Consider the following 25434-nt stretch of genomic DNA (forward strand, 5'->3'; position numbering starts at 1 on the left):
TTCTGACATCACATGGGGTCAGCACCCTGTCTGTTTTGATCTTCTAGTTACTGAAAAAGGGTAGACATTTGGAAATCCTCTTACAGGCCTGGGTCAGCTACCAGAATGTAGAGTTCTTGCCAGGACAGAATCAAGGCTATTGTGACTTTCTCAAGATAGACTTCATATGCATTCATTATATGCAAACAAATATAGAACTTTTAAAAACATTTTTAAATGCCTATTAATTTCATTATAATATTGTTTAGATTTTTCTGTTGAGATTTCTCTGTTTAGGTCTGTACTCCATATTTTTTATTGGATTATTTGTTCTTTTGATGACCAGTTTCTTGAGTTCTTTGTATATTTTGAGGATCAGACCTCTGTCTGATGTGGGGTTAGTAAAGATCTTTTACCATTTTGTAGGTTGTTATTTTGTTTTGCTGACCATGTCCTTTGCTTTACAGAAGCTTTTCAATTTCAGGAGATCCCATTTATTAATTGTTTCTCTCAGTGTCTGTGTTGGCTGGGGTTATATTTAGGAAGTGGTTCCCTGTGCCAATGAGTTCAAGTGTACTTCCCACTTTCTCTTCTATAAGGTTCAGTGTGGCTTGCTATATGTTGAGTCTTTGATCCACTTGGACTTGAGTTTTGTGCATAGTGATAGATATGTGTCTATTTTCATTCTTCTACATGTTGATATCCAGTTATGCCAGCACCATTTGTTAAACATGCTTTCTTTTTTTTCCATTTGATATTTTTTTCTTCTTTGTCAAAAATCAGGTGTTCAAAGGTGTGTGGATTAATATCCGGGTCTTTGATTCAGTTCCATTGGTCTTCCTGTCTGTTCTTATGTCATACCAAGCTGTTTTCAGTCCTGCAGCTCTGTAGTAGAGTTTGAAGTCAGGGATTATGACGCCTCCAGAAGTCCTTTTATTGTACAGGACTGTTTAAGCTATCCTGGGTTTTTTTGCTTTTCCATATGGAGTTGAGTACCGTTGCTTCAAGGTCTGTGAAGAATTTTGCTGGGATTTTGATGGGCATTGATTGAATCTGTAGATTGCTTTTGGTAATATTGCCATTTTTACTATGTTAATTCTACTTACCCAAGAGCATGGGAGATCTTTCCACTTTCTGGTGTCTTCTTCAAATTCCTTCTTCAAAGATTTAAAGTTTTTGTCTTCCACTTGTTTGGTTAGAGTTACTCTGAGATTTTGGCTGAAAGACACTTAAGAAAATGTTCAACATCCTTAGTCGTCAGAGAAATGCAAATCAAAACAACTCTGAGATTCCATCTTATACCTGGCCAAGATCAAAAAACACTTATGACAACTTATACTGGAGAAGTTGTGGGGTAAAGGGAACATGCCTGCATTGCTGGTAGGAATACAAGCTGGTACAGCCCCTTTGGATGTCAGTGGGGTGATTTCTCAGAAAATTAGGAAACAACCTTCCTCAAGACCCAGAAATACCACTTTTGGGTATATATCCAAAGGATGCTCAATCGTGCCACAAGGACATGTGCTCAACTATGTTGATAGAAGGATTGTTTGTCATAGCCAGAACCTGGAAACAACCTAAATGCCCCTCGACCAAAGAATAGATAAGGAAAATGTGGTACATTTACACAAGGGAGTACTACACAGCAGTAAAAAATAACAATATCTTGAATTTTGCAGGAAAATGGATGGAGCTAGAAAACATCATCTTGAGTGAGGTAACGCAGACCCAGAAAGACAATTATCACATGTACTCACTCATAAGTGGTTTTTAAACATAAAGCAATGAAAACCAACCTACAAATCAAAATCCCAGAGAATTTAGACAGCAATGAGGACACTAAGAGAGACATACATAGATCTAATCTACATGGGAAGTATAAAAAAGACAAGATCTCCTGATCTTGGGGGCCTTGAGGGAGGGTTGAAGGGGAGGGGAGAGGTAAGGAGGGGAGCAGAGAAAAATGTAGAGCTCAATAAAAATCAATAAAAAGGGGTTAAGCTATTTTTATGTGAATTTTCTCATGAGTTTAGGAGTTTTATATTTAATAGTGTTTGACAGAATTTATACTATTAATTATCTAGAAAAAAATCACACAAACAAAACCATCATTGCTAATAAAATACATGGAGTTGAGGAATACAGACTTTCTATCTATATTTCAAACAAGCCACTCAGGTGATCATATTTTTAAAAAATATGCTAACAAAGATCTAGTACTTAAAAGGACTTAAATAATTTACTTTTCACTTTCTGTTGGTGAGAGATAGAGTCAGGGTTTAAGCCCACAGGCATTTCTTCCTATAGTCTTTAAGAATTCCTTCAGGTTCATCTACATTGGACTCATTAGTCTGCAAACACATACTGAGTGTCTTGCATGTATATTGTCTAAATCTCAGTTCTCTGCCATGTAATCTGGCAAAACAATATCTGAATTTCAAGACTGAAGACTAGGTTAGGGAAAAATGACTATAGAACATGTGATTTACCAGTATATGTTGGAATGCAATGTGCGACAATGAACTCAAAGAAAGCATAATCCAGAATGAAAGTAAGTTGCATGTATTTATAATCATATAAAGGATAATCTAGTAAGAGTAAATACTTCATGCACATGGATGACCAAGGAAATAGAGGTTTAATATTGTACTAGCATTTTATGTTTTAGAAATGCCTGTAGTGACATCATATCCTCACATTTATTTTCCCTACTTGACATGGATCAAAATGTTTGGAGAAGGACCGAGGAGGTGGCTTACTTAGTAAGCGCACTGCTTTACAAAAACACATGAGTACTAGAGTTTAGGTATCCAGCTCCCATGCAAACTGCCAGAAAGGGCAACTCTCACTTTTTTTAATAAATTTATTTATTTATTAAAGATTTCTGTCTCTTCCCCGCCACCGCCTCCCATTTCCCTCCCCCTCCTCCAATCAACTCCCCCTCCCTCGTCAGCCCAAAGAGCAATCAGGGTTACCTGCCCTGTGGGAAGTCCAAGGACCACCCACCTCCATCCAGGTCTAGTAAGGTGAGCATCCAAACTGCCTAGGCTCCCACAAAGCCAGTACGTGCAGTAGGATCAGAAACCCATTGCCATTGTTCTTGAGTTCTCAGTAATCCTCATTGTCCGCTATGTTAAGCGAGTCCGGTTTTATCCCAGGCTTTTTCAGACCCAGGCCAGCTGGCCTTGGTGAGTTCCCAATAGAACATCCCCATTTTCTCAGTGTGTGGGTGCACCCCTTGCAGTCCTGAGTTCCTTGCTCGTGCTCTCTCTCCTTCTGCTCCTGATTTGGACCTTGAGATTTCTGTCCGGTGCTCCAATGTGGGTCTCTGTCAACTCTCACTTTTTTTATTTTTTTTTAAATTTATTTATTTATTAAGGATTTCTGTCTCCTCCCCACAACCGCCTCCCATTTCCCTCCCCCTCCCCCGATCAAGTCACCCTCCCTCATCTGCTCGAAGAACAATCAGGGTTCCCTGACCTGTGGGAAGCCCAAGGACTGCCCACCTCTATCCAGGTCTCATAAGGGGAGCATCCAAACTGCCTAGGCTCCCCCAAAGCCAGTACGTGCAGTAGGATCAAAAACCCACTGCGATTGTTCTTGAGTTCTCAGTATTCCTCATTGTCCTCTATGTTCAGCTAGTCCGGATTTATCCCATGCTTTTTCAGACCCAGGCCAGCTGGCCTTGGTGAGTTCCCGATAGAACATCCCCATTGTCTCAGTGTGTGGGTGCACCCCTTGCGGTCCTGAGTTCCTTGCTCGTGCTCTGTCTCCTTCTGCTCCTGATTTGGACCTTGAGATTTCTGTCCCGTGCTCCTCTGTCTCTGTCTCCTTTCATCGCCTGATAAAGGTTAATATTCATGAGGATGCCTATGTGTTTGTATTTGGGTTCACCTTCTTATTTAGCTTCTCTAGGAACATGCATTATAAGCTCAATGTCCTTTATTTATGGCTAGAAACCAAATATGAGTGAGTACATCCCATGTTCCTCTTTTTGGGTCTGGCTTACCTCACTCAGGATAGTGTTTTCTATTTCCATCCATTTGTATGCAAAATTCAAGAAGTCCTTGTTTTTTACTGCTGAGTAATACTCTAATGTGTATATATTCCATACTTTCTTCATCCATTCTTCCGTTGAAGGGCATCTAGGTTGTTTCCAGGTTCTGGCTATTACAAACAATGCTGCCATGAACATAGTTGAGCATATACTTTTGTTGTATGATAGGGCCTCTCTTGGGTATATTCCCAAGAGTGGTATTGCTGGATCCAGGGGTAGGTTGATTCCGAATTTCCTGAGAAACCGAAACACTGCTTTCCAGAGTGGTTGCACAAGTTTGCATTCCCACCAGCAATGGGTGAGTGTACCCCTTTCTCCACAACCTCTCCAGCAAAGGCTATCATTGGTGTTTTTTATTTTAGCCATTCTGACAGGTGTAAGATGGTATCTTAAAGTTGTCTTGATTTGCATTTCCCTGATCGCTAGGGAAGTTGAGCATGACCTTAAGTGTCTTTTGGCCATTTGAAGTTCTTCTGTTGAGAATTCTCTGTTCAGCTCAGTGCCCCATTTTATAATTGGATTGATTAGCCTTTTACGGTCTAGTTTCTTGATTTCTTTATATATTTTGGAGATCAGACCTTTGTCAGTTGCGGGGTTGGTGAAAATATTCTCCCAGTAAGTGGGTTGCCTTTTTGTCTTAGTGACAGTGTCCTTTGCTTTACAGAAGCTTCTCAGCCTCAGGAGGTCCCATTTATTCAATGATGCCCTTAGTGTCTGTGCTGCTGGGGTTATACGTAGGAAGTGGTCTCCTGTGCCCATGTGCTGTAGAGTACTTCCCACTTCCTCTTCTATCAGGTTCAGTGTGTTCGGACTGATATTGAGGTCTTTAATCCATTTGGACTTGAGTTTTGTGCATGGTGATAGATATGGATCTATTTTCATTCTTTTACAGATTGACATCCAGTTTTGCCAGCACAATTTGTTGAAAATGCTGTCTTTTTTCCATTGTATACTTTTAGCTCCTTTATCGAAAATCAGGTGCTCATAGGTTTGTGGGTTAAAGTCAGGGTCTTCTATTCGATTCCATTGGTCGACTTCTCTGTTTTTATGCCAATACCAGGCTGTTTTCAATACTGTAGCTCTGTAATAGAGTTTGAAGTCAGGGATGGTAATGCCTCCAGACAATCCTTTATTGTATAAGATTGTTCTGGCTATCCTGGGTTTTTTGTTCTTCCATATAAAGTTGATTATTGTCTTCTCCAGATCTGTGAAGAATTTTGATGGTATTTTGATGGGGATTGCATTGAATCTATAGATTGCTTTTGGTAGAATTGCCATTTTTACTATGTTGATCCTCCCAATCCAAGAGCAAGGGAGGTCCTTCCATTTTCTGGTGTCTTCTTCAATTTCTTTCTTCAAAGACTTATAGTTCTTGTTGAAAAGGTCTTTCACTTCCTTGGTCAGGGTTACCCCAAGATATTTTATGCTATTTGTGGCTATCGTGAAAGGTGATGCTTCTCTGATTTCCCTCTCTGCTTCCTTATCCTTAGTGTAAAGGAAGGCAACTGATTTTTTGGAGTTGATCTTGTATCCTGCCACATTGCTAAAGGTGTTTATCAGCTGTAGGAGTTCTTTGGTGGAATTTTTGGGGTCACTTATGTATACTATCATATCATCTGCAAATAACGAAAGCTTAACTTCTTCCTTTCCAATACAAATCCCCTTGATCTCCTTATGTTGTCTTATTGCTATTGCTAGAACTTCAAGCACTATATTGAAGAGGTATGGAAAGAGTGGACATCCTTGTCGTGTTCCTGATTTTAGTGGGATGGCTTTGAGTTTTTCTCCGTTCAATTTAATGTTAGCTGTTGGCTTGCTGTAAATAGCTTTTATTATATTTAGGTAGGATCCTTGTATCCCTATTCTCTCCAAGACCTTTATCATAAAGGGGTGTTGAATTTTGTCGAATGCTTTTTCAGCATCTAATGAAATGATCATATGATTTTTTCTTTCAGTTTATTTATATGGTGGATTACATTGATAGATTTTCGTATGTTGAACCAGCCCTGCATCTCTGGGATGAAGTCTATTTGATCATAATGGATAATTTTTCTAATGTGTTCTTGGATTCGGTTTGCCAGTATTTTGTTGAGGATTTTTGCGTCAATGTTCATGAGTGAGATTGGCCTGTAATTCTCTTTCCTGGTTGAGTCTTTGTGTGGTTTTGGTATCAGAGTAACTGTAGCTTCATAAAAGGAGTTTGGTAATGACCCTTCTGTTTCAATATTGTGGAATACATTAAGGAGAATAGGTATTAGCTCTTCTTGGAAGTTCTGGTAGAATTCCGCATTGAAACCATCTGGTCCTGGGCTTTTATTGGTAGGGAGGTTTTTGATAACCTCTTCTAATTCTTCACGACTAACAGGTCTGTTTAGATTGTTCATCTGGTCCTGGTTTAACTTTGGTATATGGTATTTATCTAAAAAAGTGTCCATTTCTTTTATATTTTCCAATTTTGTGTTATACAGGCTTTTGTAGTAAGATCTAATGATTCTCTGAATTTCCTCTGTGTCTGTGGTTATGTCCCCCTTTTCATTTCTGATCTTATTTATTTTTGTGTTCTCTCTCTGTCGTTTAATTAGTTTGGATAACCTCAGCTCCCAGGAAGCAGAGACAGGCGAGAACCTTAGCATACTGGACAACAAGCCTAGCAAAATTGATGAACTACAGATTTAGTGATTGAGAAATCATGCTTTAAAAAATGAGGTGGGGAAAAATTGAATTGAAATTGAAGTGAAATGAGGTGGGGATAAATGGAATTGAACGATACCTAGCATTAACCCCAAGCCTCACACATGCTCACATGTGTGCATATAGCACACACAGACGACATACGCATACATCGCTCGCACACACACACACACATTTTACATACCCCATACATACACATAGCCCACAAACATACACACTCACATATAACACACACATACTCCCCACACATATATACACATATACACCACACACATACTGCATGCACATACATCACACACACACACTACATACAGATACATCACACACACTCTACATACATATACACAAGTACCACATACCAAATACACACACATACCCCACAAACAGGCACATCTTCATATAACACACACATATCCCCTACACATACATACATACACACACACACACACACACACACACATATATATATACACCATACACACCATGCACTCATACCACACACACTAACATACACACACACCACATACATACCACATACAAACACATGCCCTAAACACACACATACATGCTTGAAATAAAGGAATTTTTCTTCCCCAGGAACTCTTCAGATATCACCCAGATCACTAAGTCATTCTCTCACCTCATTAGCACTGAGGTAGAAATGATGGGTTATCACTAAGGAGACTGTCTTAGTAATCCACATGGCAGGGGCTAGGGACTTGTGCTGGGAACTGAACCTGGCCTCCCCTGTGAGTCTGGCCTTGCACCACTGAGCTGTAGCTCCTGCTCTCTTCTAATTCTTTATTCTGAATCATAGTCTTGTTGCGTTGTCCTGGCTGCTTTTGCATTCCTTCTGCAGCTGCAACAGGCCTTGAACTTGCTTTATTCCTGCCTCTCAGCCTTCCAAGTGCTGGGATCCAAAAACTACACTGCCAGACCCAGTTAAGAAAGGATGCTAAATCAATCCCATAGGTTTTAACAAATGTAAAACAGAATAAAATATTTTACAAGCAATACAAATCTTTCTGTGGTGATTAACCCCACATTACATTTTTTTAAGTTTGAATAAAACGAAAGTCTTTGATTAAGAAAAATGTGTAAAGAAAAAGGTGGGTTATTTAACTGAATTTTAAGAGCACAGGGGTTTTGTTGTTTCAAAATGCGTCATTTTGCTTTGGTGGTTTTAGTGTATCATGACGTAGCCAGCTTTTTTGAAAAATGAAACCAAACAGAAATAAATGAACGGGACAGTGCCTGACGTGACTCTAGTATTTTCCATAGTAACTCTGGTAGTTATGTCTCTTCTCTCCATCCATCACCTTATCTGTATTTTCAAGTCACAGGAAGGAGACTCAGTTAAAGCATTTGACCTTTCAACAAACCTTTGAGAGTTTATGCATTTCTGCATTCAGTACTTTGTTGCTGCCAATACTTTGTATTTAAATGAATGCAGCATGGTATCAAGGAAAGCAAATGACCGTATTGAAGGGGGAAAAAAATAGTGCCTTCTTCATGGGTAACACTTAAAACTGTTAAACGCATTAAAATCCCATTTAACAAACAGCAGAACTTAATGAACATTGGGATTGCTCAGTGAATACTAATGTGGAATATTACAGGGAAAGATGCTTTAGTGCTGAAATTTCTCACAGCTCAAAATGGTTACACAGATTAAGAAGAACATCTGCTGTTCAAAAGACAAAGGAGACTTGGCAGTTCACTGAAAGTATTTCCTGTTTTGTATCTCGATTTTTAAATTGTTTCCTGAAGTACTCAGACGATCACTCTTCCACAATGTCCCTTTTTGTGGTTTTACATTTGATAATGAAATTTTTATAATGAAAGTCCTGAAACTTATCTGTCTTTATCAATCAAGCTGCTAGTTAGTAAGCTGTGACTCTTTTATATGGTAATCAACTAATTTATCAACAGTGAAACCATTTGATTCTTAATGATCAGAATTATAGGCTTATTATTTGATAGTACATTAATTCTAGGCAGTTGGATGCCATGATATATGTAGGACATTCCTGGCTTATGGTTTTAAGTCCTATCACTTTTCCCATTTGTTTTCTATGTCAGAGAGAACACACAATTTAATATTTACTTACTGTGTTTCATTTCTCTGATATGTGGATGATAGATTTTATTGGGCTTGTTGTGACAAGATGTGATAATTTCATGTCTACTGTAACTGTTTTTCATTAATTTAATAACTTATGTGTATTTTAATTAACCCTGAATATGTCTCTCTATTTATCCATCTACTTCACCCATCCATTTACTCATCAAAAGTGTGTGGCACAAAAACTGAGACAGTCCTGCTACCTATGTATAGCACATGGTATGGTTTATGTTATCGAGGAATAACTTATGTTTGTATCAGCCTAAGTAAACACTATCTTTAGTTGTGTGCCCTTTGTGTTAAGAAAACTTGGCTGACTTAGACATTCTCCAAAGTTTATAACCATGGAAAAGGGAAAACAGGTACGAAAATACATGTTTATAAATATTCATAGCATTCAAACGGCAGAAAAACTCGAATATTCGTCAACAAATGAGTAGAAAACAAAGTTTGGTATACAGTGAACATTACATAACAATATAAAAATGCATTGCTAGGTATAGCAGTGAGGCTAGACCTTAGAAACATACTAAATGAAAGAAAGCAGACACTAAAATCACGCATTACTGAGTCTACCATTAAGAACTCTTTAAAATAAATAAGTATGAGAGAACAGAATGAAGCAAGAGGGGAACCTTGACTGGGCAACCGGGACAGGTGTAGTTCAGGGCTGATAAAGTGTCTTGGATCTACAGCAGCTGTTTTCAACCTTTGGGTGGTGACCCTTTTGGGGGTGGGACTACCCTTTCACAGGGGTCACCCAGGACCATCTGCTTATCAGATATTTACATTACTGTTTATAACAGTAGAAAAATTATGGTTATGAAGTGGCAACAAAAATAATCTTATGATTGCAGGTCATCCCAACATGAGGAAAGGTCACAGCGTTAGAAAGGTTGAGAACTACTGATCTAGATAAAGGTGGCTGTTGCGTGGTATTGTGAATAACCTAAATGACAAAACTGCTCCCTCTAAAATGTGAGAGTAGCTCAGACATACATACAGACAGACAGATGATAGAGATAGAAACAGAGAGATAGAGATCGAGAGAGTCAGTTTTCTTCAGAGATGGAGCCCCTTAGAAACTATACGTACTCTGGTGGATGGATCTATACTCGTGCATGTAAAGGCAGCACTAAGTGAACTTAGGATAGTTTTGATAGTCTTGATTTTGGTTTTGGTTTTTAAGAAGAAGAAAGTAGTAGGGAAAATAAAAGAGGAATTGAAGAGAAGGGAATGGGAGTGGATTTGATCAAAATGCATTATACATGTGTATGGGATTCTCAACTAACATGTGTTATATAGCTGAGCTTGAACTTCTGTTTGTTTTGTGAGTTTGCCACTGAGATAATAAATAATTTAGTGTGAACTTCTTCATACTACTACTACTAATAGTAGATAATAGAGTGAATACTTGTGAGCTATTATTTATGAACAATTTATATTTGGTATAGTTTTTTGTATATAGATAGAAGTTCAAATTATATTTGTTATTTCTGTTTATATTTGTACACCTATACCAAGTTATTTTGTCAGATTGTATACATGCATGTTTCTACCTCTATTTAAAATGTTTTGTATATTGAAACAATTTTTAGGATATATTTTTGTATTACATTATATATTCCTACCTCTGATTAAGATACTTATATATTGTTTACATTTTGAGGTCATTTTCCTCATTTACTGCACAGTTATTTACATATTATTTAATATTCTAATAGAAAGTCTCTAAGTTATATAGGTATTAGTATTATAGGTCAATAATTATTCAAGTTATACATATAGTAAGATTAATTGGGCTCTTTAGTTATATAGAGATTGTATTTTGGCCATATAGGTAATCTTCAACCACTTCAAGGATCTGTAGAACTTACAGTTTTGGTGACATGAGACACAATTGGTTCCTGACAGCACCAATATATTCCCAAGAAAACATTGAGCACCAAGGACACTCCACTCAGAGTTTGTTTTCTTTTTGCCACAATAGGCCTTCAGGCAAGGAACTGCCCATGCCTTGACCACTGACAAATTATATGGTGTCCAGACTAAATAAGCAGAACACATAAACACTGAGACACACACAAAATAATGCCAAACCTTGCCAAGACAGGATAAGACAGTTCTAAAAATTTTCAAGCCTCTAAAAATGGTCTGTCAGTTATGCTAGGCCTTAGCCAAAGTTGGTTGCTTCAACATTGCAAATGAGACTTTGGGTGATTGCTCAGGAAGCCAATTGTCTTTGTCATATACTGCTTACTTTAGAAGCTGCTTGATTGCACTTCCTGCCTGTAACATGGACAGGCCTGGCTGGTTTGTTTTTGGGGTTTCTGTCCCACCCGGTACCCCCAGCTGTTTAGTAGCAGAGAAAAATCACACAGAGATCTCTATAAGTTATAAAGCTGATTGGCCCATTAGCTGTAGCCTCTCACTGGCTAACTCTCACATCTTGATTAACCCAGTTTTTCTGATCTATGTTAGCCATGTGGCTCAGTATCTTTTTTCAGTGGGGCAGCTCACATCCTGCTGCTTCTATGGTCTGGGCAGGAGTGGGAGGAATCAACTTCCTCCTTCCCAGAATTCTCCTGTTCTCATTACATCATTTCTACTTCCTTTCTGGTAGAAAATTAGGACACGGCTTATGATATCGACATAGAATGAGAAGCAGAAAGTCCCTTACCAGAAACATAGATGAACCACCAAAGCTGACCTGGATGGCCCTCTGCCAGTTTGCCCAATATCCAGAGGTTCCATGGCCTTTTAAAATAGTACCATCAAATGGAGTCCAAGCATTTCAACACATGAGGTTTTGAAGACATCTTACATCCCATATAGTTTGTCACATCTCAGTTGGTTGGGAAGCTGATAGACCTTGATGCAGAACTAGGGACCAATGATAACCATCCAGGACAAACTGTGTCTCTGCATCTGTCACCTTAGGCCTATGTCTAGGACACCCCACAGGAACTCAAAGACACTGCCACTGACAGAGGATCAAGTGTTCATGTCTCCATGTAAACTGATATTAGATACTTTAAATTAAAATCATAGCATTAAATTGCTAGATTATGCATAATACCTAATTTAAGGCTAGTGTCACACAAATAGATGCAATGCATTATTATGAGAAAATAATCACAATAGCTATTTAAGAAAGATTACAGGTGCTCAATACAGATATAAGTGTTTTGTCTAAATATTTTCAGTATACAAATTGGTTGACTCCATGGATGCAGGGGCCATTGGTAGCCAATAATGAATCTATAGTGAATGACAGAAGCTTCAAGTTACAGAAGCATTCTTTTTCAGCATGGACTGTTTATTCATGTTTACCTTGTTATGGATATTCACATATCACTATTCATCTAGTTTCAAAATATTTCAGAGAAATGTCTTTACTTACTATTTAATTTTTCTCTTCCCAGGTTGAGCTCTGTTAATCTTGAATCTGCTGTCTCCTATCCTACTGATAAAAGCATTGCAACTGCTGTGGAAGTTTGCCAGTGTCCACCCGGGTACAGTGGCAACTCTTGTGAGGTAAGTTTGTAAGAACCAATCCCCTCAGATAATGTGGCCGATAAACTTTTCCAAAATGGGTATTTTGAAAATTTCAATCCATAATGGCATAAACATATTTATATAAAATTGGCTTCATTTTTTTTATTCTTTGAAAATTTTATAGATGTTTTCAGTGAAATATTATTCCTACCCCTACTTCCCTTCTCCTGATTACTGGGTCCTCAATATGCGCTCTTTTCTACTTTGTGTCTTCTCCTTGATTTTACTGATATACTATGTCCAATGAGCACCTCCCAAATGTGTGTGGGCGTGGTCATCTGCAGCAGCATGGACAACTTACCAGTGGCCCGAACCCCAAAAAGAATGGTTCTTTCTCCTCTAGCCGTTGTCAGCTGCCAGTAACTCCTCGGTTAGGTGTAGGGCTTTGGACCCTCTCCATCATCCATGCTAAATTAAAAGAGTAATTAGAATTCATGGCTTTTCTTTAGAGTTAACAATGTATTTTCAAAACTATAGTGTCCTTTCAATAGCTTCCCTACTACAACTGCCTTTTTAGCCAGCTCTAAGGTGATTGTGGCAAAATAACATTTTACAATATTTCTTTTTTATTTCTATTAGGGAATGGATGCTTGTTTCATTTCTGTTTCTTTTTCCATTTTTAAGCCCTGTCAACCTCTCCTTCTAGCTCTTTCTGAAGAAAGCACCCTGGGCGCAGCAAACAATCCTTGAAACTTCAAGGGCAGAGTGTGTGGGAGAAATAAGTTGCATGAAAACTCTTTCCTACTCTTGAACACCTGAGGCTTGGCCACTTTACTGTTGTCTCATTGTTCTATATTTGTATTGAAAAAAATCAATGTTTCTTAATAACTCAGAATATCATTTTTAAATGATTTTTGAAATATTAATTAATATTGAATATTAATGTGTTTTCTTTTAGATAGTTTGGAACTTGATTTACTTGAAATCTCTCGTGTGTGTGTTGTGTGTGTGTGCGCACACACACCACACACACACACACATATGCACATCATTTCCTGATGGAAAGAATGGCTTATAGATAAATAAGAACTTATGTTTAAGATGGTACCTTGAAGGAGTTATTTGAGTGTTCTGAGATGTTCCACTCCACAATACTATTTATGCCATTTGTAGAAACACCCCAGGCATCACTTTGTTGGTTCCTGTGCTCTTTAATGTAATACATGCTTCCAGAGGCTACACAGTTTAAAGTCATGTTCATGACTAATGCTTTTTCTTTAAACTGGGTAGAATTTTGCCTGTCTGGAAATGAAACTAAATGTAATTCATTGAAATACTTACTTTTCCAAAATTTATAGAGATAAGAGAAAAATAATCATGGATATGAATTAGTTATGTCAACTCAAATTTGATTTTACATATAAAACATATGCTGTACTTGGTAAAATATTCCTTTATTACAAGTCTTCCAGTTTTGATTTCAAACCAGTCAGTTCCCTTTGAAGCTTTAAATTCCTATTTCAGTTGGAATATTAAATGCCCTTTTTCTATTCTCGCTTTTAATATAGCTCCACTTTATTCTCAGTTCTCCCCATCAACTTTCATACTAAATGCCCATTGAATGTAAAATCATCTGAATATTAGACCTGTTCAATTATTTGACTTTTTCTTTTACCCTTTAGAACTATTTTTGATAAGTTATATATTTAACAAATTTTATAAATTCATCTGTATAAATTAACAAGAAGTATACAACACAGCCTCTGTCCTTAAAGACTCAATAATCTGTTTAGATAGACAGAACAAACACCGCTGGAAAACTGAATCACAGCACTCTATAATGAAGAGAGCAGTAAGTGGTAAATAAGGTAATGGAGATAGTCCTTCAAAGGGCTGAGCTGTTGTTCAGTGGAGGAAGATGTTTGGGACGATATCATGGAGAAGTTAACACATGATGATGGAGAGGAAGAAAGAACTGTGTACACATGGAAAGAATAAAGACATAAAGAAGTGAAAATAAAACCTTTCAGGAATCTTAGTACAATACATTGAAATGGACAAAAAGAACTTAGTCAAGTCGGGGCAATGAATTTTTCAACTCTGGACTCTGGCTTTTTATTTTATTTAACCTCTGTTAATCACTGAAGTCTTAACAAAGCTTTCTCCCCTTAGATGTAATGTTCTCCATCCTGACCTGACTTGTTTTGATTGGTTTTTTGCATTGAACTTGACTTTTAGGGCCAGACACTCTAGCATTGTTATCACTAATGTTCTGGAATAGGTTGAAAGCTGAGGCAACTACAGGGACAATATGTCTCAGTTCCAGCCTGGTGATGACATGCCAAGCAACAGCCCATCAATGACTCTTACTAAGTTATTTTCTTTTATCTTATTTGGGGGTCACAATGTTGATTTGGAATGTTTCTTGTTTGGACATTATTTTTGTAGTTATCAAATTTTATTTCCAACTGCTAGTAACAAAATACAAGTGGCTATTATGCATAAAGAGTAATGATCTTTTAAAGAAACAAGGTCACATGTCAGTATTACAACAATACTTTAGCCTATAGAGAGTTTGATAGGATTATAGCAGTCTTATAATAATATAGATTGTGTAGATTGTTTGTTCTCTGTATCTAGTAATAAAATACTCCTCTTACCTTTAATGACTAGTCACACCCATTTTTACTCTATGTTGAACACCACTCAAAGAATGTTTTTTTCTATTTTATTTTTTGCTCATCATTTTGTTTTAGATCTTATGAATTTCTATGACTAGTCTTTAAAATTTTTTCTTTTGTGCCTGATATTTTATAATTTGCCTTCCTGATAGATAATAGTGTGAAAGTAAAGTGGGCTACTAAGTGTTAGCCTGAAAGATTTTGTTTCTATAAAAGTGAATTAATATTAACTACTTCCTAGATGTATTTATACTTTCCCTTAGTTGACAGTTTTTGATGATCATATGTACTTGAGACAATTAAAGCCTTAGATGTAGAAGGCAATGTTCTAAGAATTACAGATGTGATTGGTCTCTAGAAACAACATTGAAGATTAAGAGACAGATCAGGAGTTAAGAGAACTGGCTGCTCTTTCAGAGGACTCTGGCTGTGCTCTCAGTACCCACATGGTGGCTCACAACAATCTGTAACTCCAGTTCCAGGGGATGCAGTGCTGTCTTTTCACCTCTTCAGGAACCAGGCTCAATTTTATACACAGAAACCCAAGCAGAGCAAAGAGCCATACACATAAGGGAAATAAATAAACATAATTGTTAAGTAACTGAAATAAGCAGAGGTGTTGAGAATGGACTATGAGAGGGGACATACAAAAATTGCTGTTTTGTTTTCAGTAAAGCTAAATGCCACTTCTTCCTCGGTGAGCTTTCACGCTTCATTTCATCTTTATGTCTACTCAAGCAAAGCTGCTTTGCTCTTGCCATCAAATTCAAGGTAGCCTAACGAAATCACATGACTACGTTTTATCTTACTCATCATCACTGTCATGTGACCCAGATGATTCCTCTTTCCCTCAAATGCTTCCTTCTTCTAAACTCTATGCCATCATCAAGTTTTCAAACTTTCCATTTAGACAGCATTGTGAGGGTGACTTTGCTCTTCTCCCTTTTGTGGTAAATTTTGCTGAAGACAATAGACCATATTTTCACAAGGATGGTAATTATTCAATAAAAAAATGAGAGGCAGAATGTTGTAAAAACATAAATGGATTCTAGAATACTAGTTAAATAATATTCCTTTTAGAATACTGTTCCCTCCATTTCTATTATTTTGGATGGGAAATGGGTACAGAGGTGTAAATATAAATCTTGGTGATTATTGCTTTATAAATGGAAAGATACATATAATGATTTTAATTTTCCCATGGGTATTAATATAAATTCCATGTCAAAGGAAAAGGTTTATAAATTAATTTTCTATTGCTGTGGGGAAAAAAAAACACTATGACCAAGATGACTTATAGAAGAAAGCATTTAGTTGTGCTAACTGCCCTGGAGGGTTAGAGGCCATGATGGAAGAGCAAAGGCATGGTGGCAGGAACATCTCAGAACTCACGTCTTGATCTGCAGGCAGGAGACATAGGACACACTGTTAATGACATGTGGTCTTTTAAAGCATCATAGCCCACTGTCCCCAGAAACATACTTCCCTGAGTGTAACCACTCCTCCTAATCCTTCCTACGTAGTTCTACAAAATGGAGACAAGTATTCAAACTTATTAGCTATGGAAGTCATTTTCATTCAAACCACTGCAAATATAAGAAACTGGAATGCTTAAAGAAAGACTGATACAAGCTCATTTTAAATTATTTTTTTAAAGTATGTATTAAAGAAAATACCATGAGGATCCACCTTGACAACAATAAATCACTTCTCTTTGTATTGTCAACACCCTTACATCTTTCCTCATCTGAACTGTAAATTCTAACTGGTTTTGAAAAGTATATGTTAGAGAAGGAATCACCTATACTGGAATGGAGAAAAACATACTGGAAGGAGACACGATATTAGAACCATTGTCATGGTACTGCTCAAAATTAAGAGGAAAGTGCACTTTATTTTCTTCTCGGATAGGAAATATTAGTATATCTTTTTCATGTGTTTGTTATTGTTGCTCAAATGGAAGTCTCACATCCTGAGGCAAAAGAATCATTTCCCACACTACACAGCATGGTTCTGTGCAGTTTATTACTTCAGTGGTTCTCTGTCATTTCCATTCCCAGCTAGAAAAAAGACCTTTTCTGACATATGATGGTATATTTAACCATCCAGAAACATAGTAAATAACTCGCAAGATGCAACTGCAACCTGAGGGTGTCATAAACTTCCAGAGGGCATAAATATTTCCACATTTCTTTTTTACATCTCATCTTGTCTGTGAAAGTCCACACAAAGGAAAGGTAATGAATGGTGACAATAAATGTGAGGTTACCTGACCTGCAGGTAACGTGCCATGCAAATACCCCACTGTCATTGCTTTCTATTTTTCAAATAATTTTGCTCCACATTTAAAATTTGTCAGTGGTGAAATACAAGCATGCTTATGGTCAAAGAACATAAATATACTAGCAAGGCAATATATACCAAATAAACAATAACCTATTTTATACAAATATGAGAAAGCATAAAGGACAGAAGAAATTGAAGATAAGATATATGAATTATGGATGTGTACCAGTCACAAGGTGTGTTTTTGAAATGAAAGATAGGAAACCTTGGGCATGTCTTCCACATGACTCTGAAGATTCTCTGGAAGGGAAGGTGTTAAGGGCAGTTGGAATTTGGAGAGAGGTAGTCCATGCAGAGAATCAATCTGTGATGATATCGTGTGCTCTTTTAGCCTAAGATCCTGCAAGCTCCTTTCGTGATGCTGCCTTTCTCGGTGCATTTCCTTCTGTTTTCTTCTCTGTACTTTTTGCTTTGAGACTGTCACACTTCAATTCTTTATATCTCTGCTTTATTTTACCATTTCAGAAGAGACACCAAGCTAATGCTTCCTCTAATCTCATACCTGCCAATAACAGTAAGGTCAGTACAAAACCCCAGTGTCAGGAGTAATAGCAGAGTAGTAATGTTCCAATAATGGCTCTGCTTTTTTGACAAGCACATTTGCTGAGTTTGCTACCTGGGTTATTTTCTATTATCAAGAAAAAGGGAACTACTTTTCTCTTTTTAAAATGCTGAAAAGTCTCTAAAGCCACATCTTTTCTTTCAGTCCTGTTGGCCTAGGCACCGAAGAGTTAACGGCACTATTTTCGGAGGCATCTGTGAACCATGTCAGTGTTTTGGTCATGCAGAATCCTGTGACGACATCACAGGGGAGTGCCTGGTAAGTGCTTCTCTTGAGGATGCTGACTGACAAGGCTAAAATCTGTTCAACAAACTCTGGGATTCTATTGCTACCTTTACAACCTTGAACATGTGTGTCAAGAGGTGATGTGTCCAAACAGCTTTATCCAGAACTGAATTGGAAGCTAAGAATGATCTTTCGTATGTGATCTGTCTAGCTACTATGAGAAAGTGCTTTTCATCTTTGTCGAAAAACTGAATTAGGATCAAATATATCATTATAAAGTGTAACTAAGGACTAGGATACACATCTACTATGAATATATATGGTTTCTCTCTCTTTTATAAATATATCAAAAGCGGACTATTTTAAAAATATGGAAAAACATAAAACATAACCATCATAATAAAAATAATTCACTTTCGTATACTTTAGACATTTCTTTCACTCAGAAAATAAGAACATTATATATATGTATATATATATACATGTATATATATATATATTTGAGCTTTGAGATCAATTAAAATGTTGGTATTTATTTTAACATACTAAACATGCATAATGCATCTTCAGTGGAATTGTTCCTTCTACGATTGGCTCTGTGCTTTTACCCAAGTGCAGAGCACTGTTTGTTCTGCTGCTAAGTAGTTGGAGGCCTGGAGAGTTCTGAACAGACACTCAGAGGAACTCAAGGGCATGTTAGTTTTATATTGTCTACCCTGGCATGAAGCTTGAAAGAACTCCTGTACCATTAGTCTCACAAAACACAATTTGAGGTGGTGCAAATTTGATAGGATATCATATTCTATCTCTCTGCAGAATTTAAGGCAGACTCTGTTGTCTCTAATTCGTATGTTGTGTTCCTCTTGCTGATTTCTTTGCTTTCTCCTGTACTTAAATGCTACTAGGAAAAATCCAAAATGAAAAATCAGGGCTTTTGTTTCAATATAATTTAACATTTCAGTTTATGGTGCATTTTCTGTTTTCTCTGCATAAGATTTTTGTTCAATTGCAGAGCAGCATAAAACATGATAGCCCTAATTTGTGGATCAGTAGATTTTTCAAATGGCGATTTTACAAATAAAAAGACAAAGTGATTTCCATTTTAATTATACTACAGCCTTTTAAAGTGACTCAGGGGGAAATATTGAACTACCTTTAAACACTTTATTAGTATGCAGTAGAATATATCCAATTCCAAACTAACATTAATTTGTTTTACTTACCCTGAAAGGACAAAAATAAATATGCTACAATACCAACCTCATAATGTCCCCTAAGGTATTCTATGAAGTTGAGTTCATTAGGATTAAATCAAATCCTGAAATTAGTGTATTTGATGATATGATGCATTGTAGAATAGGAACCATTTGTTTCAGAACAAAATAGTTCCTTTCAGTAGAGTGGTAAGAACAGGAATGGAGAATTAATTGGTAGGCAGGTTTGACCAGGTTATTGACAGTTTGATGGCCAAAAAGAGAGAAGTCAACCTTCTTCTGATGGAAGGATCTTGGGGAAACCATGATTCTTAGTAGCTGAGACACAGTCTCTTCTTTGTGTGTTTCCTGAGGGAGCAGATATTCCTGTGGACTCTTCTGAAGACGGTCAGGGACCACTTCTCTGTATTGGTGCTGATAACCTCTGTGCTGCAATCCCATCTGAATGGATTAGTTGTGACATCATCTACACAGTCAATAATATTAGGATGTAGGAAGTGGGCAGGTATTGTGGGTGAGAGGGATTCTTATTGACCAGTCAAAAACACCAATGATAGCTTATACTGGAGAGGATGTGGAGTAAAGGAAACACTCATCCATTGCGGTGGGAATGCAAACTTGTACAACTACTTTGGAAATCAGTATGGCAGTTTGTCAGAAAATTGGGACTCAACCTACATCAGGATCCAGTAATACCAGTCCAGGGCATATACCCAAAAGATTCTCAGTCATACTACAAAGGCATTTGTTCAACTATGTTCATTTCTTGTAATAGCCAGAACCTGGAATTTATTTTTTAAAAAAGGTGTTCTGGTGTAGCTACCCTATGAAACCTGATTACAAATGAGCACTTTTGGGTTCAGAACAAATTCTGGGTTTCTGCTGTGCAGTGTATCTGCATGACAATGTTATCTTAACGTATGTGCATTAGAGAAATCCAGAGAGTATTTCAAGCCACCTCGGAAGGCAGTGTGGTTCTCAGTATTTTCATGATACGAATTGCAAGCATTTGATATCCAGCTACCTACGAAAACAACCAGTTCATTGTACAAAGATAGAGTAAAAATATCTATCTTTTCTAGTTTTGATTTCCATTGTTTTGGTTGCCTGGTGCTGTCTCAGTTTTGATTACAAACATACTTAAATTTTAAGAAAATTTGTTTCTATTTAATGAGAAGTAAAAATAGAAAGTATATTAAACACACTGCATTTATTTCTCTTTCAGATCTGTAGTTGAAAACATGCAAATTATCTAAGATTTTAGTTGAATTTCAGAAATTCTAATTTTGGCCTGGTTGCTGTGTAATAAATTGAATCTGGCTCTAAAAATTCAAAAGATTTTATAGATCTAATTTTTATCATGTCAACTTGAAATATAAAAATAATAAGCAATTTCTTAGGTTTAAGAAAAAAGTGACTTACAGTAAATTTGAATAGTAAAAGGAAGTGACAGGAAGACCCAATAAAAGGAAAAACCATTTCCTATAAATGAACCCATTTTCCTTGGTATCTTGTGATAATTTTTAACAGCAAGAATAGCATTTGTGATTTCTTTAAAAATGTTTGCTAAAAAATTGAGAAAGAAATTTAAATAAAGACAAGCCCATTTTTAAATATAACAGTTATTGTTTTAAAATACCTCTTATTCACAGTCAGTGAACTTCAGCTCCTTTATGGCACAGAATTGAATGGGAAGTTCAAAGTTAAATTAATAGATTATAATTTGGATATCTTTCAACAAACAAGCCTGACCTCTCCAAGGAATTTTAATAGGTTGTTCTCAGAATTGTATCTTTTCTTATTAATACCTATGCTTCTGTTGAGTTCATTTACTAAATATAATTGAAATCACTCTTATTTTAAAACATCAAAATAAATAATATTCATAGTTTCATTAACTTGTTCTATTCTAGTGGTCATGTAGGTTAATAACTTTATACTCCCAGTTTACAGTTCATTTGTATTTTAGCTCCTTCTCTCACAGAATTTCTCTACTAATCATAAAATAAAGGCTTCATACCCTTGAGTTCTATGAGCTCCATTTCAGTATGTAGGAAAATTATTACTTGTATATCCTTATTAAACTGAAATATATTTGATTAGTAATGAGTACATTTTGATATTGTATCACGTGAGACTAATCATGATAAACTCTTGGAAGCCTCAGAGACAATTCGGTACTGGCAACTAAATTGTTCACCTGAATCTCAGACTTGGTGACTTTTACAAATGCAGCCAACCCAAGGAAGACAATTGAGTTAATATAAAAAAAAAAAAAGAATCATGAAGCAAATTACTTTGTACTTTTGGGAAAGACATGTTTCTCAGAACAAATGGCAAGTGCATGTATTTTTGATTTATTTTTAAATTTATTAAGGCAATAGTTGCATGCTTTATAGTTTCATTGTATGCTGTTGTATGTTTAAAGTTTCTTGTTTTTTTTAACATTTAATTACAGGCCAAGTAGTGTCCTCATAGACATAATATGGGAATGCATTGTCCAATCCATTAGAGTCCATTAAGTCCAAATTATTGTCTGAGCTGAGAGAGTAAATCCCAAAGTATTTACATAATAAACTTACAGTTCCTATTAAGATTTTTAATGTTATTAGGGCTTTATGTCTAAATACACACACACACAACCTAAAAAAAATATAAAATAAGAAATAAAATTTTCATATTGAAAATTTTCTTAACAAATTTTGACCATTGTTTTATTTTAAGTATGTTACACCAAAACTAGTGTGGTTAGAAGCTGAATATTAAATAGGTGTTAAATTAACTTCCTGTGCTTTTTTTGTTCTGTAAAGTTGAACATTTAACGTGTGAAATTATTCTCCCAGATGGGAACACACTAATATTTGGAGAACTATTTTCGGTAATGTGGTTGTGCTTCAAACCAAAGTAATGATCTGGTGTGCACTTCTTTTTCAGAACTGTAAGGATCACACAGGTGGCCCCTATTGCAATGAATGTTTTCCTGGTTTCTATGGTGATCCCACTCGAGGAACCTCTGAAGACTGTCAACCCTGTGCCTGTCCACTCAACATCCCATCAAATAAGTAAGTACCAGGTTGACCTCACTTCAGAGCTTCACTTCCACTTCTACAGGTGCACTTTTGATATCAGAAAGATACGTTTGTGACTTTCTCAAGGTGGTGACGTAAGCGCTGAAATGGGAAGTATTTTAAATTGTGCCCATCTCAAACGATTTTGCTATTTGGGCTCCAGATTTGATTTAGAACTTAGATAAAACTCACGTGAAATTTTGAAATTAATTCCAAACAACAGACCTACTTTGTACAGATATATACTCCTCATACATAATCATTTACTGAAATATATCTTTATGTTATAGATAGCTTATTACACTTAATCCATGGCATCATTGTGTCATAAATGAATATTGAACTATAGATGATTGCTATATTATCCTGCATAAGCAATATAGATTTTGAAAATGTATATTATAAACTTCATTTAATTTCTATCAGTTTTTCTCATTTATTCACCTACATAAATGATCTATTAGAGCAGACATTTTAGAAAGAAAGAGAAAAAAATACAGCTTTGCTGAGTCTCTTTACTTTATGCGACTACTATATTTCACTTGCTGGAAGGGCACATTCCCAAAGCACAGGCAGGTCTAAATGAGCAGGTCCTGAAACAGCCACAATGACAAAAAATACTGCTATGGTGTGCACCACACTGAAAATAAATTAATAATACTTATAATGAATATTTATAAAGAAGTGTCATTTCTTTGTGGTTGTCATTTCTGATGCTGCAAATTAAACCTAGGATCTTGAGCATGCTGATGGACCACATGCCGGACCATTGAGCTACAATCCTATTTGTAATTAAATTCAAATAAAATAAATTCCTTTTTCAATTTTTGAAATTCCTCCTAAAGGCAAATTTGATGCTTAATAAAACTCTTGCTGTAGTATATTCCTTCATCTCTTTCCCGTAACTGTCATAACATCACGGACCAGAAATTGTAAATGCTCTTCAGGCAGAGCTGTCAACTGCAGCCTTTTAACATGAGAATTTGATCAAGAGGGCAAACTCCAAAGCCTTAACCAAGAAGACCCTGTTCTGTGTGGTCATCTGTTAGATTTACTGAATAATATTCTAAGTGAAAACTCTGGAAAGAATTCTGCCATTCTTTTTTTTTTAAATTTATTTATTAAAGATTTCTGCCTCCTCCCTGCCACTGCCTCCCATTTCCCTGCCCCTCCCCCAGTCAAGTCCCCCTCCCCATCAGCCTAAAGAGCAATCAGGGTTCCCTGCCCTGTGGGAAGTCCAAGGACCACCCATCTCCATCCAGGTCTAGTAAGGTGAGCATCCAAACTGCCTAGGCTCCTAGAGAAGCTAAATAAGAAGGAGAACCCAAAGAAAAACATACAGGCATCCTCCTGAATATTAACCTTCATCAGGCGATGAAAGGAGACAGAGACCCACATTGGAGCACCGGACTGAAATCTCAAGGTCCAAATCAGGAGCAGAAGGAGAGAGAGCACGAGAAAGGAACTCAGGACCATGAGCAGTGCACCCACACACGGAGACAATGGAGATGTTCTATTGGGAACTCACCAAGGCCAGCTGGCCTGGGTCTGGAAAAGCCTGGGATAAAACCGGACTGGCTGAACAGAGCAGACAATGAGGACTACTGAGAACTCAAGAACAATGCAATGAGTTCTTGATCCTACTGCACGTACTGGCTTTGTGAGAATTCTGCCATTCTTTAAGTCCTCTGGGGCACTGAGGTTCCTGCTAGTCACATTGGTGGAATCTTCCCCCTCCTCTCCAAGCACACTTCTCTTCAGAATTCGCTGTTGACAAGAGAGGGCAAGCTACTGTGTAGTGGAGGCAGACTGTCAGAGCAAGACATAGATCCAGTCTCTGAATTTTGGTGTTCCATCTTCAAGTATAACCCTGTGAGGTGGGAAGTATTGCTTCCATTTTATAGATGAATAAATGAAGTTTATGGAAAGATGGCATTTTTATGTCACATCTAGAGCTAGAATTCCTTGGCTTCCTGCTAACACAACACTTCAAGATGCAAAACTTTGAGCAGGTTACCAAAATGCCACTCAGCTCACCAACTTGACCTTCTTGGGTAGCTGTGTGTGAATCACACAATTAAATCATGTCGAGCACTTAACATAGTAGATGATAGGGAACAGAGAACTGATTTAAAGTAAACTATTCAGAGTCATAATCTCAATTATCCCATTGGAATTTGAAGTTACTTAATGTCTGTATTATTTCCAGTCTGTTGTAATAGGAGTAGCGGGCTGCGTCCCCAGCACCCGGCTGCCCGCATGGCTAGCTTATGCCCCAAAATAATTACACGGAAACTGTATTCTTTTAAACACCGCTTGACCCATTATATCTAGCCTTTTCTCGGCTAATTCTCACACCTGGACTAGCCCATTTCTTATAATCTGTGTAGCCCACGAGCTGGCTTACCAGGAATGATCTTAACCTGCGTATGCCTAGAGTGAGAGAATCATGGCGACTCCTGATTCAGCTTCTTTCTGCCAGCATTCTGTTCTGTTTACTCCACCCACCTATGTTTTAACCTATGAGGGCCAAGCAGTTTCTTTATTGCTTAACCAATGAAATCAACAGATAGAAAGATGACCCTCCTCCATCATTTCCCCTTTTTCTGTTTAAACAAAAAAGAAAGGCTTTAACTTTAACATAGTAAAATTACATATAGCAAAACAGCTTTTAAGCAAAAATCACAGTTACAATATTTATATCTATTTTATCTTTTATCATAACAATGGAAAACTATAACTACCTATCCATTCTTCAACTCCATCAAAGACTCCAGAAGGATATAATATTACCTAAGTAAACAAGAAATCCAAAGCTCTAGAAATGACAGAGACATCTCGCTGCCTGTACAGTCGCCCAAAGTTCCTCTGTACCGTTGGGGCATCCATCTTCAGTCTTCAGGCCCATAGTATCCAGCAGACATTTCCATGAAGCAGGCAATTTCAAAGACAGTTCAGTCACTATCTGCTATGTCTTGCAGAATGTCT

General features: G+C 37.0%; 1 protein-coding gene across 3 annotated transcripts in view; it reads left to right on the top strand.

Moving 5' to 3' along the window:
* The window catches only part of Lama2 (laminin subunit alpha 2), a 579970-nt gene that overhangs the window by 333466 nt on the left and 221070 nt on the right, over positions 1 to 25434 (top strand). For 2 of the 3 annotated variants that reach the window (XM_075946864.1, XM_075946871.1), the window contains exons 15-17: positions 12278 to 12389; positions 18084 to 18197; positions 22313 to 22440. In XM_075946864.1, the coding sequence (XP_075802979.1) occupies positions 12278 to 12389; positions 18084 to 18197; positions 22313 to 22440 (354 nt within the window). Of the gene's footprint in view, positions 1 to 12277; positions 12390 to 17842; positions 17897 to 18083; positions 18198 to 22312; positions 22441 to 25434 lie in introns of all 3 variants that reach the window. The other variant, XM_075946853.1, reaches the window with a different exon arrangement.

Source organism: Microtus pennsylvanicus, chromosome 1 (genome assembly GCF_037038515.1).
Source record: "Microtus pennsylvanicus isolate mMicPen1 chromosome 1, mMicPen1.hap1, whole genome shotgun sequence".
NCBI classification, from domain to species: domain Eukaryota; kingdom Metazoa; phylum Chordata; class Mammalia; order Rodentia; family Cricetidae; genus Microtus; species Microtus pennsylvanicus.